This window comes from Monopterus albus, unplaced genomic scaffold (assembly GCF_001952655.1).
Source record: "Monopterus albus unplaced genomic scaffold, M_albus_1.0 scaffold13.1, whole genome shotgun sequence".
Classification (NCBI taxonomy): domain Eukaryota; kingdom Metazoa; phylum Chordata; class Actinopteri; order Synbranchiformes; family Synbranchidae; genus Monopterus; species Monopterus albus.
In genome coordinates, this window is record NW_018127893.1 from 2,319,883 (window position 1) to 2,338,646 (window position 18,764).

Genomic DNA, 18,764 nt, shown 5'->3' on the forward strand with positions numbered 1-18,764 from the left:
GCCTGCAGAGAGTGGTAAAGACTGTGGAGAAGATCACCAGGACTCCACTGCCCTCTCTGCAGAGCATTTACCACCGCAGGGTGTGTAGGAAAGCTGCCTCCATCCTCAAAGATCCCACCCCCGGCACGGACTGTTCACCTCCCTACCCTCTGGCCGGAGGTCCAGAAATGTGAAATGCAGGACCTCTAGACTGAAAAACTCTTTCTTTCACTCTGCCATCAGACTCCTAAACAGCTGAGAAGTTTATTACCAGGAAATACGTCATGTACTGTCGACCTGTACTGTTTACATTCTCAGTTTGCACATGCATAATTGCACATTGACTATTGACTGCTGCACATGCTGCTCCCATGTAGCACACATTCTCTCATTATATTCTTATATATTTTTATTATATTGCTGCATTTGCTGCTTAAAGTGCCTTAGATTTTGTGTTACTTATTTATCTACTTTATGTTTCATTTGTATTTTGTGGCATTCATGTGGACGGCAAAGTAAGAATTTCATTGTACAGGGAAACACGTTTCCTAACTGTACATATGACAAATAAACACTTTGACCTTTGACCATCCATCCATTATCTATACTGATTATTCCTGAATAGGGTTGCAGGGGGCCTGGAGCCTGTCCCAGCTGACAATGGGCAACAGGCTGGGTACACCCTGCACAGGTCACTAGATTGTCACAGGGCTGAAATACAATATGTTTATTTACTAAATTGTATCTAAGTAGATCTCTGGGAAAAACTACTCTGAACCACCAGGTGGTGCTAATAGAGGATGAAGGCTAATACAGAAGGCTGCTGCAAATGACACTTCCTTTAATGTTATAATTGTTGTGATTTAACATGCACATAAAACATAAAATTCCTACCAAACGCGTTTTTCTGTGTTATTCTAGACTCTAGGAATACATTTTGTCCTATTCATGACAATGCATCATACAATTATATATAATAATAATGGATCAGTAGCTTGAAGTGTATGTTAAGTGTGGTCACTGTTTACAAAGAGCTGATTATATCTTTTATGTGTGCAGCTAAGACAACAATGCAGGTAGTTGCTGTTCACACTGAAGAAGCTCATCACTGGCCTCACTGGAGTTACTGTTGTCACCCTGTAGTAGTGTAGTCATCCTCCTCTCATCCTGCCAAATGCCTCCTATAAATCAGTGGAAGGGATGGGGGATCACATGTAACATTATTCTTTGAAATCTAATTTGCATTGAAGACTGTAAATCAAGCCCCCCGTTCCATTTTACAGAGGTAGAATTGGCTGATGGAGTTCACTTTCTCCACATGATAGATGGTTATGACCATTGAAGGGGGGCTGGGCCGCCATCTCTCCACCCACACCATTATCATTGGTGTCAGAGGTACTGTGCGGCCAAGATAATTATCGTCCTACTGCATGGGGCGCGTGTACATATAAAAAGATGTGTGGGCACATAAAGATATTATGTAGCTGGGAAGCACAGTCTTTCTTTTCACGTAAAAAGAGGTGAGAATATTTTTCCACCAGACATACTGCGCATGCCCATAGCAGAAGCGCCCGCTAACGAGAATTTTAGTGTCTAAAAGTCAGTATTTCAAGGTTGCTACCCACTTTAGCGAATTCAAATTAAATCTACATACACGTATTATCTTACAGCAACACAAACGCTAAACGTGAGGCACTCATAATAACATCCGACGTGTTGTATTTCTACCGGGCATTAGGCGAAAGCGGAAGTGGTCAGCGGAGATTATCTCGGCCAGTGTTTGTACTCTTTGTTGGACGTGTGCTGTAGATGTCAACAGTAGGCGCGTCTCAAGAAGAGCTGCCACAGCATTGTATTTTTTTTTATTACAGCAGCAGCCGCGGGGATTAAAGTTCACCGGAGGAAGGAGAGAAAGGATTTACGGATACTGACCAAGCATGGCTACCCACACGAAGGCATCATGCACTGGATCCACTCTGCTGCAGCCACTCAGCGAAATTATCAATCTCCCCCTCGACCAGGTATGTTTTTAGATGGGGAAATGTTAATACACGAACCGCCCAAGTTGAACTAAAACATCTTTTATTGTAGTTAGTGGATATAACGTTAGCAGAGCCTGATGTCGTGTGTCCTTATTCTCCCCACACGTTAGTTTAGCCTATAAACATAGCCTGTTTATTGAAAACGAGTGCACAGAACCACTGTTGTTTTCCCTGTCGCCATCAGCTTGTACCCTGTAACGGCTTTTGTCTGTGCTCCTCGATTCCTGCAGCCTATGCCAGTGGTTACCAAACTGGAGTCTGACGATCCTCTCAGGTTATTTGATCAGGCTTCCATCGGATCACCAGATTAATCTGGATTATCTAGTTAAATTTCATTTAAACAGTTACTTGAAGTCAGTTCCATAAATGTTAAACCGCACTGATTAATCAGCTATAACCTCAACAGTTTTAATTGTTCCCTTGAGAAGGAAAATGTAGTAAAACTGTTCATTTATTTAGATGAAATAAGAGTTTGGATTGGGCATGGTTCTCATATGGTTACTCAGTGCTCTTTCAGTTTACAGCCACTTTATCATTAGAATTGTGAGGCTAAGCCTATATTTTAGAAGTCCATAACTGTGGGAATCACACCTCCTTGTATTTCCATTAGCAAACCTAAATTGGGTCAAAAGAAAAACATGTTGTTCATGGTGTTCACTCAAGCGCAGAAGGTTTTGCTTGTTTTTGCACCACAACTTCTTTCTCAGCCTTCACATTATGAAATGGGCTGGGTAACTAATGCAGGTGCTGTTTGTCTGGGATGATAGGATCACAGCAGTGTTGTCTTTTGAGCAGGAATTCAGTGCGGCATGTTTGCATTGCAAATATTTATATTAACTCCACACTTACAGTGTGTGCATGTATGCAAAGTATATTATCATAGCATTGAATTCAAATCTTGTACACCAGAGATGGTTTGTGTGCAGAGGTGCCCGGCCACTTTAGCATGGAGCAGTGGCTCAGGGTGTGTTGTCAGACAGGCCTCCCCAAAACTCAACCCCCCTCCCCTCGCCTAAAAACCAGTTTCTTCACTTTACACTGTCACCTGTGATCTGTTGAAGTGCTGCTGTGGCTTGTTTGAGGAAGCTTAGAACCATCCCTCCCCCGTTAACCTAAGTGGTTTCCTCCCAACTGCTTTGTGATTTCAGTGTATTACAGGAGGGATGCTTACATTGTTTGCCATATACTTACAGATGAGCATGAATTAACTGGTGACATTTGCCACCACCAGTATCAGTTAGCCTACCCTTTAACAAACACTCTAAAATAATCTACTTTGTTTGTTTAACTTCTGTGCAAGAGTAGGCTACCTGTGAATCTTTTCTATACTGTTAGCAGCAGAATCACTTGCTCTTATGTTTACTCTTTTCTTATCAGCATGGGCTCAAATAACAGATGAGCCTGTTTCCTCCTACTGCCCACTTTTACATGCAGAGTCACACGCGCGTGACTCACTTTATTCTTCTGACTGGACCCTTAATTGAGATTATAAGGGCATGCATGTGGGAGGAAGGTTGTATCCATCTAGTTTTAAAATAAGAATTCTCCTATACCCACTTATCTTACAGTTAAAATCATGGGTTGAACATTTGTAAATGAAGTGTGTGTTAATGTGATGTACTATAAGTCCCTCTCTTATTGTGCTTCAAACACAAGAGCTCCATCCTACCTGCATGTGCACACTGGAATGTGTCATTATGCCTCACCACCCTGAGGTGCTCCAGACTTTGACAGGAATGTTGCAGGGTGAGAAGGCAGCATTAAAGGATCTGCTCTGCATCATAAAAAAAACAATGTTCTCTGAACTTGGAAAGGCTTTGCATTTTCATACTGTGCCTCTAATAAAGAACAGCGACTATACATTTACGTGCCACATTGCCTCCTGCTTTGTATATATTACAATAAATATTTATTATAAATGTATAGAAAAAAGCCATATTAGAAGTACTCTTTAAAAGGACAGACAAGTGAAGCTAATGTGAGCTCAGACTTGTGTTTTAATTAGGCTATATTGACTTTAAGTCTTTTAGTCTGCAATGTTTAGCTTTATTTTACACTGTTTTTTTTATATTCCTGAGATTGCTACAGTGTAGTTATTGCTAATTCTGATAATTTGATTGGCAGTAGAAGCATAATTGTTAATTGTACCAATATTGTACAGCAGGAGCCCCAGCTTGTCACTCCCATGTATTATATACGCTTGAGTCACAGAGATGATCTTCCATGTGAGACTTGCTGAACCTTTTAACCCCGTACCATCATTTTGTAACACACCCAAGTTCTTGAATGAAGCAGAGTCAAAAATAATCTGGTCTGGTCCAGGAAAAATATAATTTTGGGTGAAAGGATGTACTTATCAGAAAAGTTAAGATGGTGATAGGAAATGACATCATCTCTCTTCTTTCTTCATGAAAGTTGAGCTGCTTTCACACAAAGCCAGAGCGATGCCTTCATTTGGACATAACTGAGAAACGACGGTGCAGGGTTAAAAGTTTCGGCAGGTCTTAACTTTGACCACACGAAAAATTACATCTGTGACTCAAGTGTTTGTACTGTAATACATGAGAGTCACAAGCCGGGGCAAGTCTAGCAGTTGGTCATGTATTCTGAAATATTGTTAATTACTCTTATGTGCCTCTGGCTGTGCTTTGTTTATCTTTGTTTCGTTGGCTGAGTAAGACAGAATGACATTGTACAAACAGGACATATAATCTCAGGCTATCGTGACCCACAGTACTTTGTTGGACAGATGTCAGCCTTCTGACAAAGTGGTTTGTGAACTTCCTGCCAAGTGGGCGCACTACAGCGCCAGGGCAGCTGTCAACACCTCAGAAATCAATAGCGCCACTCAGAAGTTGTGTGATATGTGTGGCCTGCTGTCACTGACACTCATTTTTATGAAGCTGTTTTATTGTGGCACCTCAGTGGAGGTTTTTAGGACAGAACATATTCCTTGGGAGAGACAACCCTTTGCACTGGCCTGTGTCAGAGCTATAATGGGAACTGTGAAATCTGAGCTGACAGTGTGCTTCTTCTTCTCTCCCTTTCTTTCTCTCTCTGTCACACATAGCCTGCCCCCTCTATGTAAGATGCTCTTACTGAATCAGGCCTCCTACAGCTTTTATATGTGCCCACACAAACACTGTGTTCACCCACTCTGGTTCTGGGGTTCTGATATGTAAAAGATACTCCCGATCCAGGCTGTGTCTGCCACCGGTTTGGTCATATTTAGCTGTTTTTTTAAATTTTATTTTATCACAGACCTTGTGGAGTGAAGGCCAGTTCCAGTATGAAATGCTGCTCTTAGTCTTTGCTCTTAGACAGACAGAACATGCTTGACATTTTACTCCAACTGTAGCTTAAACACCCATTTGTTCATCTGTTGCTTTTAGACCTTGTCAGGACCGTTGGACTTCCAGCTGCCATTTTTGTCAGGAACCAACTCATTTCTGTCCAAAGAAAGATGCATTTAAGATGATGTGCAATCTGTGTGCAAATGGCTCCATGCCATAAACTTTGGCACTATATTTGATTGTTGAAACTCAGTTTTAAAGACAACTAATGAGCCCAAATGTATTCATCGAAATGTATCTATTCCTTTTGTTGATCTGGAAAGTATTACTTCCTCTGAGAAAGGACATTTTAAAATTAATTACTTTGTATTTTCAGCTGTGCAGTCCTTCCATAGCTGAAGCTGTTTTGACACACAGCAGTTGGGCTCCTGTTGCATCAGTGGCTGCTTCACATGTACAACTGAACCTTAACAACTCGCTGTCTGTTTTAGACGGCGTCCCATCGTCTAGCCCCAGCTTGTGACTCTCGTGTATTACATACACTTGAGTAGAGATGATCTTCCACATCATCAGATGAGTCTGAGGATTCGAGAAATACCTTCATAATTTGTGTGAGTGTTATGAAAAGATGTAGCGGGATTAAAACGTTCTGCAAATCTCACTTTCGCAAGTTCACGCAAGATAATCTCTGTGACTCCGGTGTATGTGATGAGAGTCACAAGCTGCGGCTACTCATTGTCTTGCTTTGCTTTCACAGCACCAGCAGTGGTTTTGTTTCATGCAAAAAAAAATAAATAAAATGTGATGATTACCTGATATGCCCTTCAATATGGGTGTGGGAATTTCCACCCGCCTCCTGTTGCATTTTTGTATAGCTACACCTGATCAGCTGACATTAATGAAGGTTGTAAGATTAACATCAGATGTTTCTTTGTTGTACTGGTTATTTCTTTTGTAGAATTATAACTGGTAAGTATTTAGTATTTGGAGTGGTAGACATTTTGAATGAAGTGGTATTTTTCATGTCAGCCTTGCAGATATAGCTGTGACACCTTGTCAGTTCATTATTATTGACACGAGTGTGTAGAGCATGACTGGCTGAGTACTGAGAAATAATGTCACACTGCTCACTCATGCCTCATACTGTAGATAACGGCTCATAGCGTAGCGGGTTTGTTGCTATGTGTCTGGTGGTCACAAAAGGTGCCCTACCCGGCTGTACAATCAGTCTTCTGTGACATGCTGGATTGCAGTCGATGGCTGCGTATTTTATCACGATAACAAGGCTTCTTTTGTAGTTGCTGCTGCACTTTCCACCAGGCCTTTGACTGTAGGCCTCAGAGCCCTCTCACTGCAGAGGGTTTGACTCCTGGCTGTGCTGTTGTTCACTGACAGCCTCCTGCCATCAGTGACATGAGCCTAACACCGTAAAATAATGGTTTAACTGAAGTTTGAAGGTGGACAAAAACAATGTGATGTAATGGCTACTGGTCCTTACTGTAGAAGTAAAGTTGCCCACATGTCAGTTATTTCTAATATCTCAATGTTAATCCCATTAGCCCTACTGTAATTTTAGCATTTCCTTTTTGAACTGTGGTAGCGGTTTGCCTGAAGGTTCACACGTTGGCTTCCCTCTGCTGCTGGCTGAGTCCCTAAAGCCCATAGCTTGGGAGTGCTGGTCTTATTTTTAAGCTCCCAGGTGTCATCGGCGTTTCTCTACCTCCCTTTGTCTTAATTGAATTTCCTCCGGGGAGTCTTATCCCTCCAATTGATTTCATTCCCCTCGGCTCTCTCTAATGGAGTGTTGCTGGCTGCTGCCGTTATTATGGTGCAAAATCAACAAGCATGCGTGAGTCCTCCTGGTGGATATGGAAAGACTCGGCTATGTTGTAAACATTACCATACCCTCTCTCTTGTCTCTCAGTAGCGGTTGCTAACAGGCATTTCTTCATAAAGGCATCTTTATGATCATAGGTTTAATGAAGCTTCTCTGTTGCAAGTGTAAAATATAATCCAGACCATTTGTGCTGTATTGTTTGGGTTAAAATATTATGATAACTTCCATGAGTGTGAGTTTCTTTCCTTCTAGCAATAAATGCAGTCATGGTATTGCAAAGCCAACATACAAGGCCTGTGTTATGAGAGACATAAATGTTGTTTCTGTAATCTAGCAATGCACATATTGTAGGCCAGCTGTCTTGCTGTACCTATACTGATAGGCTGGACAGTCTGAGTATCTGTCATTCCTCTTCACTCTGAAGTACTCGCCGTTGCCGCAGCAGTGGATGCCTACATGACTCAGCTTGCTAACTCATTAGTTTCAGTGGTAATAGTGTAGTGTTATGAGGGTGGGTTGGGTTTCTGTGCTAAAAAAAGTCTTCACTCTCTGGTTTGGACTACAACACACACACACACACAGAGAGAGAGAGAGAGAGTGTGTGTGTGTAAGAGAGTGCAGTTGCTACATTTTCAAAGGAATCATTTTACAGCATCTGCAAATGAAAAGGCCAAGCATCCCCACGTGTTTGTTGTAGATTGTAGATGATTGGATGGAAGATTTGCTTCTGGTTACGATGGGGCCATCACAGAGGCCTATCGTTTCTCTGCAGAAGTCTTAACCTGTGTGCAAGAGCTAGTCCATTCTGGTTTATTCTCCTTGCTTGATCAGGAGCCCAATGCAATGTATTCAGTATAAATGAGAGGACATGAATATTCATCAGCGTGACCTTGCACCGTCACATGTAACTCAACTGAGGTCAGACTACAAGCCTCTTATCATGTTACATTTCAGTGGTTCTGTGCTCCAATAAACAGTGAGTCTGAGTATTTATCATCCCTAACTACAAGATGCGATGTCATCTGAAAACTATAACCACTAAATGCAGAATAGACTCACAAGGTTTACTCCTCAGGGCTTTCTGCCATTTATCCCATTGAACGTGAACACCTGTGCCCCACATGGCTACGTAATCATGCTAAAAGGGACATAACACCCAGTTTAATGTTTTACAAGTTGCCTTATGTTCACTTAGACAACAGAGATAAGCTTACCAGTATGGCACCAAAGATACACAATAGAATGACATTTAAAACAAAGAAAGGGAATACAGAATCAATTAAAATACTCTTTTTAACGCCTGTGTGTACCCTCAAACAAACTGCATCTCGTAATGAGCTACATCATGTTATTAAATGACTTTCTGCAAACTGTAAATTGCACCCGTTAACTGGGATGGGACTCCAGACGAGTGGTCTTTGGCCTTAGCAGATGCCGGGACATAACTGAGCAGTATCATAGCAGAGTTAACTGCAGAGCATTCACTCAGTCTGCAAATGTCAGTTACTTAACATGCTTATGCAACATTAGCTTAGTGGTTTCAGTCAGAAAAAAAACGTGCCTTTTGTCTTGTGCTCAGTTCTGACAATCAAGCATTATTGTTATGCGTTTAGATTTTATTTGGGGTTTTATTGTAAATTGCACACTCTTTATAAAGACTACATGCTATACTGTAGATGTAATGACAGAATAGGTGATCTAAGGACTTGACTGCAGGATTTTAGGAGGATAAAATCATTTATAAAGATTCATTGTGCAAAGGTTGTTTCTTCACTTTTTGCACACTATTGAGGACTTTTGTTTATGTTGTTGCTGAATCATAGCAACTGCCTGCTTGTTTATTTATTTCTTCATTCATTTATTTACTTGTTTACCTCCTTCCTTCCAGATAGTGGTTGCCAAGGCATGAATATTGTTTATGTCCTCTTTATAATCATTTTCCCTTTACTCACAAGCTATTGTTAAAGAGTTGTGGGTTTAATCACATGGATATACATTAACTGACAGCATAAGTAATTACATTGCTGCTCTTTACATTTCATGGCTTTAAGTTTGTTCACACCAGTGTTGTAGTATTTAAGTCCAGGGCTCGAACTTGAAACATGAAAACACACCTGTTGCACTTCACATGAAGGGCATGACTCTCACTTCTGAACTAGAAAAACCTATTATCATTCTCCACCTAAATTTAAGACCATCAGCTGAGTGCAGCATGTTCAAGGTCATTGTGTGAGGCTTTAAAAGGCTGTTTGGGGAAAGTGTAGCAGTAAAATCTGCTTAGATGTGTAGGACTATGGTTCTTGTTACCATTGCTACCTCTGAGAGACGAGACAGTCCAAGTAACTTCAAAACAGTGCTGATTTATTCAAAGGATCACAGGTAAAATTAACATTACACACTCAGGTATCTTGCACCTCCAAACTGCTCGCAGGCAGATGTAAGATGAAAAAGACCCTGAACCCACCAGGCCTATACATTATATCCCCTCGGTTGGTCTAGCCCCATACTACACAGAAACGTCAACCGAGACGTCTCTGTTACCAGCTTTGCAGCTGGCCATAGCAGTAGTCACAACATGAAGCAAATCAATGTGTGTGTGTGTGTGTGTGTCTGTTGATTAAGTGGTGTGTAGCTAAAAACATTCTCACACGACCTCTAGTAACATGTTGTGACTTAAACATAAGAACATATTATGGCTAAGGCTACAGTTATACACGTCATAATAATAATATTAAACATCCTGTCTGCTGACAGTCATCAACTTTTCTCTCTAGTATCCTTGACCAGATGTACCGTGTAGAAACTCATAAGCAGGCCTAAGCATTTAACAGTCTAACTAGACATCCTATCTCCACTAAACATTTCTAATACATAAAGTATCTATCTGACTAAAAATACCTAACAGATGTGTCAAGTCTTATGGATTAATAACAGCAAACAAGGCATTTGCAGGTGGATTGTTTTCTTCAAGAGGCGTTTGGCAGTTGGTGCAGTCAGCCATAACACTAAGGCTGTGGGTATCCAGTGTCCCTCCTTTATACTTGTATTTAATGGCTGGCAGTTGTTTGCTCGGAGTTGCACTGTTCTTCTGGTACTTTCCATTTCATGTTCACGCTGACTTGACAAAATACATATGAAAGGAAAGGTCACTCGTCATTGAGTAATTGTACCCTTACTTCACTGTGATTGTTTCCCATTGAGCACCAGATGATTATTCTGACCAACAGTAGTCCTGTAATCTTGTGTTTTAAGAATGGAAGGACACACACACACACACACACACACACACACACACACACACATACAGTATATATTGATGTACATGTTGTGAACCTGCTGGCTGCCTTGTGAGGACTGGCTGATTGTTAGGCTATTAATAGCCAGCCTGATGGGGAGAGCGCCACGCTTTAACACATCTGTGTGTGTGTGTGTGTGTGTGTGTGTGTGTGTGTCAGTGCATGCTTCCTTTGGGCAGCTTATTTGTATGGCACTTTTGTCATGTTTTCCATCTTCAGTGCAATCACATATTTAGCTTTTAAGGTTGTGGTAATTAGCTTCTGCTTCAGCACAAAACAATCTCTTTTCAACACGCCTCGTTTTATCTTCATGTATCGATGGTCTTATCCAGCAGACGTGCTTGTGACTTGACTTCAGGTGAAGAACCTGTCTGACCTTTGTGCCTGTGGCATAAAACAAGTCAAATCTTTGTTGTATTTGTGCGATTAAACAGGAGTACTGTTGTTCCCATACTGTCAGCATGATATAGTGCACTGAGTACACACGCAAGCACTCACAGGTCAGTTTGTCTTGAGGAGCCATGATTGGTGTCACATTTGTTGGCTAACACTAAAGTAGTCATGACATTGCCTGTGTCTTTGTCTGGCTGCAGATTGTGTGTTTGGAGAACATTGGCAGGCACTTCACCACTCATTTTCCTCCATCCAAAGAAGGGGCTGAATGGCAGAGGACCCAGCAGCATTATGTACACTTTCCAGCTGGCGTTTCTCACTAGATTCATCCATCCAAATTTCTGACTGAAAGCTACATTTATTGCTCCATAAACAGCCAAAGTAATACTTTGTTCATGTCTGGTGTTTTGCACTTTTCCTACATTTTCCAGGCTACAGCTTACGCTACAGTTGATGGAAATGAAATGAAACCAAGCAGAACGGGACTGTAGCATCACACAGGCTGTACGGGTGAAGGAGTGGAGGGGGAAGCGGGAGGAGGGTGTGACTTAATGACATGGAAAAAAGGGTTTTATGCTAATGATTGTCTAAATTTATCTCCCACTTTGTGTAGACACACAAACGCGTACATGCACAGACAGCAGCCCACCAGTCTCTGTGAGTAAGGAGGAAGGCCTGCAAACTGCTCTTTGCAAGAGGAAACTATTTTCTTCACTGGGTGCGTAAACAAGGTCCATGCACAGGGAGAGGAGAGAAGAATACTATTTATGAAAAGTGATATTGCCTCTCTGAACTCCACTGGAGGGATGAACACATTCTTCCAAAAGATAATTCCCTCATTTGGTGTTTTGATGATGGTGGTGGAGATGCTAACAAGTCGGTCCAAAATCCCCCATGGGTTGAGATCTGGCGACTGTGAAGTCCCATAGCATGGGTTGAGATCTGGCGACTGTGAAGGCCATGGCATATAATTCACATCATTTTCATCAAACCATTCAGTGACCCTTCGTACCCTATGGATGTCATCCTAGAAGACAACACTCATCTATTCATGCTTTTCCTTTCATTTGTCACCGTCTGCACTTTTCACTTCATATAGTGTGTCCCAGTGACTTTGGTGATTCCCCGACGTTTCCTCTAAAACCAGCATGAGGTTGGCCTTTTTGGATTTTGAGTGAAATATCCTGCTATTGGATGGATTTCTGTAAAATTTGCTACAGATTTTTAGAGTATCTTAAGGCTAAATAGTTGATCCCTATACTTTTCACTTGCCTAGTGATCAGATGAAAACGTGCTAGCGCTTTAATCTAAAATAATAAACATGGTAAATATTAAATCTACTAAACATCAGCATGTTAGCATTGTCATAGCGTGTATGTTAGCATACTGGTGTTAGCATTTAGCTTAAAAGCTGCTGGGTCCTTGGTTTTGTTTTTCTAGAAAAGAGGAAAAGCTGGGCCCAGAGGAGAAATGACGTGGCGTCTTCCTGTTATGTCTTGTGCCTTTCCTCACAAACTCAGTGCCTGAGTGCAGTTTCTCTCCAACATGACGTCTACAGCTAATCACAGGGAGTGGAAAAGGAGAGATGTTTATATGCAAAGTGCCCTTTAAGCTTTACAGCACAATAAAGACTGTGGGTGAAGCCCTTGTTATGGACATTATGTCAAAATGATCACCAGAACAAAAGGAGAGACAGAAAATGAAACATAGGGGATCTGGTTTTGAGAATAATGTGAAGAGGATCCGTACTTGAGAAGGGCCTTTATGTTTCTCTCTCTCACAAGTACACAGGCAGAGACATGCACAAGGCATTTCACTCAGTAATGAGCTTCAGGAAGGTGGCTTAACTCTGTCATCCACTGCATTCACAATGACTTCCTCCCTCCTCTTCCACTTCTCTCCATCTGCCAGTCTGTGTGTCAGTCTATAATGTGGCTTCTTAAAGCTGAGCTGAGAGTGGTGCCACGGCTGCCAGGAGGAACAATCTGACAGCTAATTGTCCTTAAGCGCTTATCGCTCGCTGGTGCCTGCTGCCCATTAAAACATCTGCATGTAGTCTGCCTGTCTTTCTGAACTGTACACACTTTAATGGTATTGATTAAAGGACTGTGCTGAGGAGCTCAAGGATGTTCTAACAGACATTTCTTAACATCTCTTTGAGCCAAGCAGTTGTTCCCACGTGTTTCAAGGCCACTGCAATAATTCCAATTCCAAAGAAGCCCCACCCAACCACTTACAATGACTATCAGCCTGTATGAAGTGCTTGGAGCCGCTGGTCATGCAGAACATCAAGTCCATCCTTTCTCCCTCTCATGACCCATTTCAGTTTGCCATCTCAAAGACCATCACGCTGAGCACAGGGGCTCCGCAGGGGTGTGTGCTCACCCCCCCCCTATTGCTCTTCAAACTGCTGACCCACGACTGTGTGCCAACCTACAGCACCAACCACATTGTCAAGTTTGCAGATGACATGACTGTATTTGGCCTCACTACTAACAATGATGAGGCCAACTACAGGAGTGAGGTGTGCCAACTGGTACAGTGGTGTAAGGACAATAACCTCTTCCTCAATGTGGGGAAGACTAGATCTTGTGGATTTCAGGAGAAAACCTCTAAAGCATCCACCACTGACCATCGACGGGGCTGTAGTGGAGAGAGTGAGCAGCACCAAGTTCCTGGGGGTACACATCTCTGAGGGCCTCTCCTGGACCAACAACACCACATCACTGGCCAAGAAGGCTCAAACATGCCTCTACTTCCTCCACAAACTGAGGAGAGCCAGTGCCCCACCCCCCATCATGTGCTCCTTCTACTGGGGAACCACTGAGAGCGTCATCACTGGCTGCATCACTGTGTGGTACGGAGCCTGTACTGCCTCCTTCAGAAGGACCCTCTGCCTTCCCTTACAGACATCTTCAACACCTGCCTCACCCATAGAGCTATCAGCATTGCTGATGACACCTCCCACCTCGCACACTCCCACTTCAGACTCCTGCCTTCAGGGAGAAGGTATCGGAGTCTCCAGGCCCACTCCACCAGACTTACAAACGGCTTTATTCAACAGGCTGTGAGGATGCTGAACACTCTTCACTACCTCCCCCCCTCTGCCCCTGGACCGTAACCCACCACAGAACATAAAAAAATATAAAAAGACTACCCCTGCTGTTGCACAAACTCAATACATTCCCCCTTTTTGTTATATTATATTAAATCTGCTGCTGTTGGTCATTTGCAGTACTGTCCATGTGTACCTCATATGCTATTTGCACCTCATCATTAACACCCTGGTGATGCTGAACCATCTGACAACCCCCTATTATTGTTTGCACTACTGTCACTGACTGTACACGGTTTTGAGTCACAGCTTATTGGCTGTACCGTTTAGATTTATCCTAATTACGTTAATCCAGTTCTTATTCTATTCTATTTTATTTTTATTCTACTTTATTCTATTTTAGTTCCTAACTGTTATATAAAATCCTTGAACCTTTAATGTCACTTTCACTAAAGTTAAAGCATGCTCGAGATGAAAGAAAGAAAGTGTTTTTGTTGTTTTATTTTTAAGGGCCTGCTCTCACCAAGCCTGCTTTTGAGCATCTGGATCACATATTGCATCAGTGGGGTTTGTGAACACAGGTGAGAACTAGGGAAAAGGTGGTCTTTATCCTCTGCCAAGACAACTTTGATGCAGTTTGTTAATGTTTGTGGCATGCTATGTATCATCTGTCCAGCCCACCCCTCCATTTATTATTTTTTTTTTTACAGAGGAAAAGATTTTAGTGGCTTTGGTGGAGCGCATTTATTGAGAATATTGGTGTTCCCTCCTTACTTCCTTTGAACCTCTTGCTAACTGATATTCTGCCTTATATTCTCAGACAATACGAGTGCAATACCCCAGGGTAAGCTTGGCTTCAGAATGAATCAATAATGGAGGAGTGGATCTATATATTATGAATGAAGAAACCACGCTCAATGGCACAGGAGCTTGTCTGTTGCAAAATGTTTATTCAGTAAACTACTATCTCAGCATTGGTGACAGGCTGGGAGAAAAACATTTAACCTTGTCTTATAACAAAGGCTGATATTGTCTGTTTAGACTTTTAGATCTTATTGTTTTCATCATGCAGTACATTATCTCTGTCTCATGCTACCATAAAGTTTTTTTTGTTTTTTTTTTTGTGAAGTACAGGATGAAACGAGAAGGCATCTCACTATTTTTTTGCATTTATGAGGAAAGCATCTTTCATGCAGCGCTATGGTGTCAGTTCAGTGTAAAATCACATCTGTGAGTGAACTGTAACAAGTCGACTGGCATGCGGTCTCATTATACAGTACAACTGCTGCTCGGGTGAAAATACTGTTTGGAAAATTATTATGTTTACTCTGACAGACAGATTTCCCAACTGCCAGCACTAATATCTGATGTCAGTCTACTGTAGCGCTGCATTTCTCGTACCTAACGAGCTTAGCTTTGTACAAAAACACAGACAAAGTGATAAGTTGGCATTTGTTGCTGTGGAAACTATGACAAATATGACATCTCAGTAGCTAAAGAGATACTGTACACCTTGAATAGTTTGAATTACCGTCGTCTGCCTGAAGGCAGTCATTTGTGACACTGACACAGGGCGGGTGAGAGATTCCTCAGTGGTGTTGATATTAATGTACAACAACAAATCAAATGAGAATGGAAGTATTTACATACGCGGACTGTGATTTAAGTGGATTGTTGGCAAGCAGTCATAGTCACGTACATGTTGCACATACATCTGTGTTCATGTGCATATTGAGATCTTGGGAACAAAATAACATTGAAGTACTGTCTGTAAAGAGGTTCAGAATCAGAATCAGCTTTATTGGCCAGGTGTGACGGACACACGAGGAATTTGACTCTGGTACATCGGCTCTCAGTGTGCAAACAGTAAACCAGCATAAGGCTGTGTAATATAACAAAATAGCAGTATTAACATCAACAAACAGTGCAAACAATGCAGAAAAAGCAGTATAAACAGACAGTAAACAATGCAGACAACAAAGGAATGTTCATTTAAATGAGATAAATAGGGATACAACAGTACTTAAGAACTAGAGACCTGTACAAGTCTGTATAATCTGTACAAGGTATGTATTCACAGGTATTGCACTGAGGGTTATTGTCCAGTCATATGGTCATTGGTTAAGTGTTCATCAGAGTGACAGCCTGGGGGAAGAAACTGTCCCTGTGCCTGGTTGTCTTGGTGCACAGTGACCTGTAACGCCGTCCAGAGGGGAGTAGTTCAAACAGATTGTGTCCTGGGTGTGAGGGATCTGCAGTGATCCTCTCCGCCCTCCTTTTGACCCATGAGGTGTACAGGTCCTCCATGGAGGACAGGCTCACACCAGTGACCTTTTCTGCAGTCCTGACTGTTTGCTGAAATCTGTACTTGTCCTGTTTGGTTGCTGAGCCAAACCAGACAGTGATGGAGGTGCAGAGAACAGACTCGATGATTCTTCTGTAGAACTGTATCAGCATCTCCTGGGGCAGGTTGAACTTCCTGAGCTGGCGCAGGAAGTACATCCTCTGCTGTGCCTTCTTGGTCCTTCTTGCTCCTGATGTTGGACCTGGTTTCCCAGGTCATTAATCATCTGAGGTTTCTCTGTGACAGTGTGTTTCATGGGTGTGACTTCAGTTCATCTGAGGTCTTGATAAACCAGCCAGTAATTGATCCAACCATTCATTATCCATACCACTTATCATGAAGAAGGTCAGGGAGAAGGGCATGGCACAGGGAGAACATGCAAACAAAGGCACCAGGTCAGCTGGGGCTCAAACCCGGAACCCTTCTTCCTGTGAGGCACCAGCGCTAACCACTGCGTCACCATGCCGCCCCAGTCAGTAATCGACAGGTCCAATTACGAGATAACAGGAGGCTCTTTCATGCTCAGACATCTCATAACTGCCAAACATGGCTCTTTGAAAGCTTACCCGATCAACAAACACAGAGTGGCTGCTTGAATATTGGGAGGTTTTTGTTTGGATAGCATTTTAAAGTAATATTCAGTGTTTTCTTTTTGCTCGGCCAATATTTGCTTCAGTTGCTCATTTTATTTGTCATGCTTTCACAAGTCATGCTGTGATACGTGTTGTTTGGGGGAAACAGAAGATTTACCACTTCAAGTATTTTTAAGTGTGTGTGAATGAGGTCAAAACAACATGTTCATATTACTCTACAGGTTATTATTGAAGCCGCACAAAGCTGCAGTTCAAAGTTCTTGTTCTGCTCTATAGTCATTATTTCAGCTTTACAATCAAATGGTTGCTACTACAGTGCTATTCTTTGGCTTGCATGAAAAGCTTTCACAATAGAATCGTTCTCGGTCAATAAACTGCTCAGTCAGAGCTTTCGCCATACAAACAGTTTTCAAGTACACAGCTGTACTTTGCTGTTACCTTGAACAATACAGTTCCTCTGTCACATCCTTCCAGTCTCCCATGTGAAATTCTTTCCTTACAAACCAATGTGTTGACATCCAGGGAGGGGCTGGTTTCACACTCAGGCAATTGCAAAGAAGTTACAGTTAATCAAGTTCATTTGTCAATCCACTTATAGTTTGTTAGGATTTGCAAGGAAACAATCAGAGTACTGTAGGAAATGCCTCTATTTCTGATTGTTTTAGCACCATACTTGATATATTGGTCCAAGATTTATGGATGCCTTTGCTGTGGAGGCAAACACATGAATATCACTGGTGGAAGAAGTACTTAGATTGCTTATGTAAGTAAAAGTAGCAAGACCATAGTGTAAAAATACTCTGTTACAAGTAAAAGTCTTGCACAATTAACATCAATGTACTTTATAGTCATGTATTATTGTGTGCATCACATTTAATGCTGCATCTCGTAAAAGTGGAGCTAATTTTAACTTGTGTTTATAATTTGAATTGCTGCTGGGTAGCTTGTGAATTATACACCAAGGACCAATAAAACTTATGGTTATGCTATATTTAGTTTTATTAACCTCTTTCTGAAAACTAACTAAAGTATCAAATAAATATAGTGAGTACAAAGTACAGTATTTTGCTCCGAAATGTAGTGAACTTGAATTATGAAGTAACAAAACATGAAAATACTCAAGTACAGTACTTGAGTAAATGTACTTAGTTACTCTCTGCCTCTGAATATAAACAAGAAAACCGGTTGATTCCAGCAGACGCCATCTAACAATCTGACATTACTGGCTATTTTTGCCTCTCTGGGTTACTCAGATAAATCTCTCAGTGCAGTAGGATGTTTGCTGGTTTGCAAATGAGCCACTCAGTCATTCTGTGGGCAGGCGTACAGGCTGGAAAGTCAGTTTTTAGTTCAACCAACCAGCAATTGCTCCTTCACTAAGAGAGCAGATTGAAGTAATTAAAGTGTGAAATGACATCCAAAGCTGTGGAACTGGTAAATACTGTTTGAAAAAAGAGGCTTGGATGAGAAGGCGAAGACAGAGGATGTCTATCTGATGTGATTCGCTGCCATAACCAAGGGAATTATATTTTAATTTAATTTGCATTTGAACCTCTGTATAATTTTAGCAGATTAGTTACACTGGAGACTAGGCCAAAACAAGTCAAAACAGCAATGACATTGGTACAGGGCGTGGTTTAAATTAAAACTACTTACTATATTAATGTTGAGTTGGTGTGTAACTTCGCTAAAACAATGTCGGACTCCGTAGTTTTCTCTGGGCCCCTACCCAATGTGACCAGTGATGACATGTTTAGCCACATGTCGTCATTCAACCGCTGGCTGTCTAGGTGGTGCCCAGAAAATAACGTGGGCTTCATAGACAACTGGAAAACATTTTGGGGAAAACCTGGTCTGATTAGTAGAGATGGCATCCATCCCACTTTGGGTGGTGCGGCTCTCTTATCTAGAAATCTGGACGAGTTTGTTTTA

General features: G+C 41.8%; 1 protein-coding gene across 2 annotated transcripts in view; it reads left to right on the plus strand.

The window, feature by feature from the left end:
• The first annotated feature begins 1,436 nt into the window (after positions 1-1,436).
• The window catches only part of mboat2a (membrane bound O-acyltransferase domain containing 2a), a 38,519-nt gene continuing 21,191 nt past the window's right edge, over positions 1,437-18,764 (plus strand). The window contains exons 1-2 of one of the 2 annotated variants that reach the window (XM_020591109.1): positions 1,437-1,499; positions 1,851-2,000. In XM_020591109.1, the coding sequence (XP_020446765.1) occupies positions 1,917-2,000 (84 nt within the window). In that variant the 5' untranslated portion in view covers positions 1,437-1,499; positions 1,851-1,916. Of the gene's footprint in view, positions 1,500-1,560; positions 2,001-18,764 lie in introns of those variants that run through there. The other variant, XM_020591108.1, reaches the window with a different exon arrangement.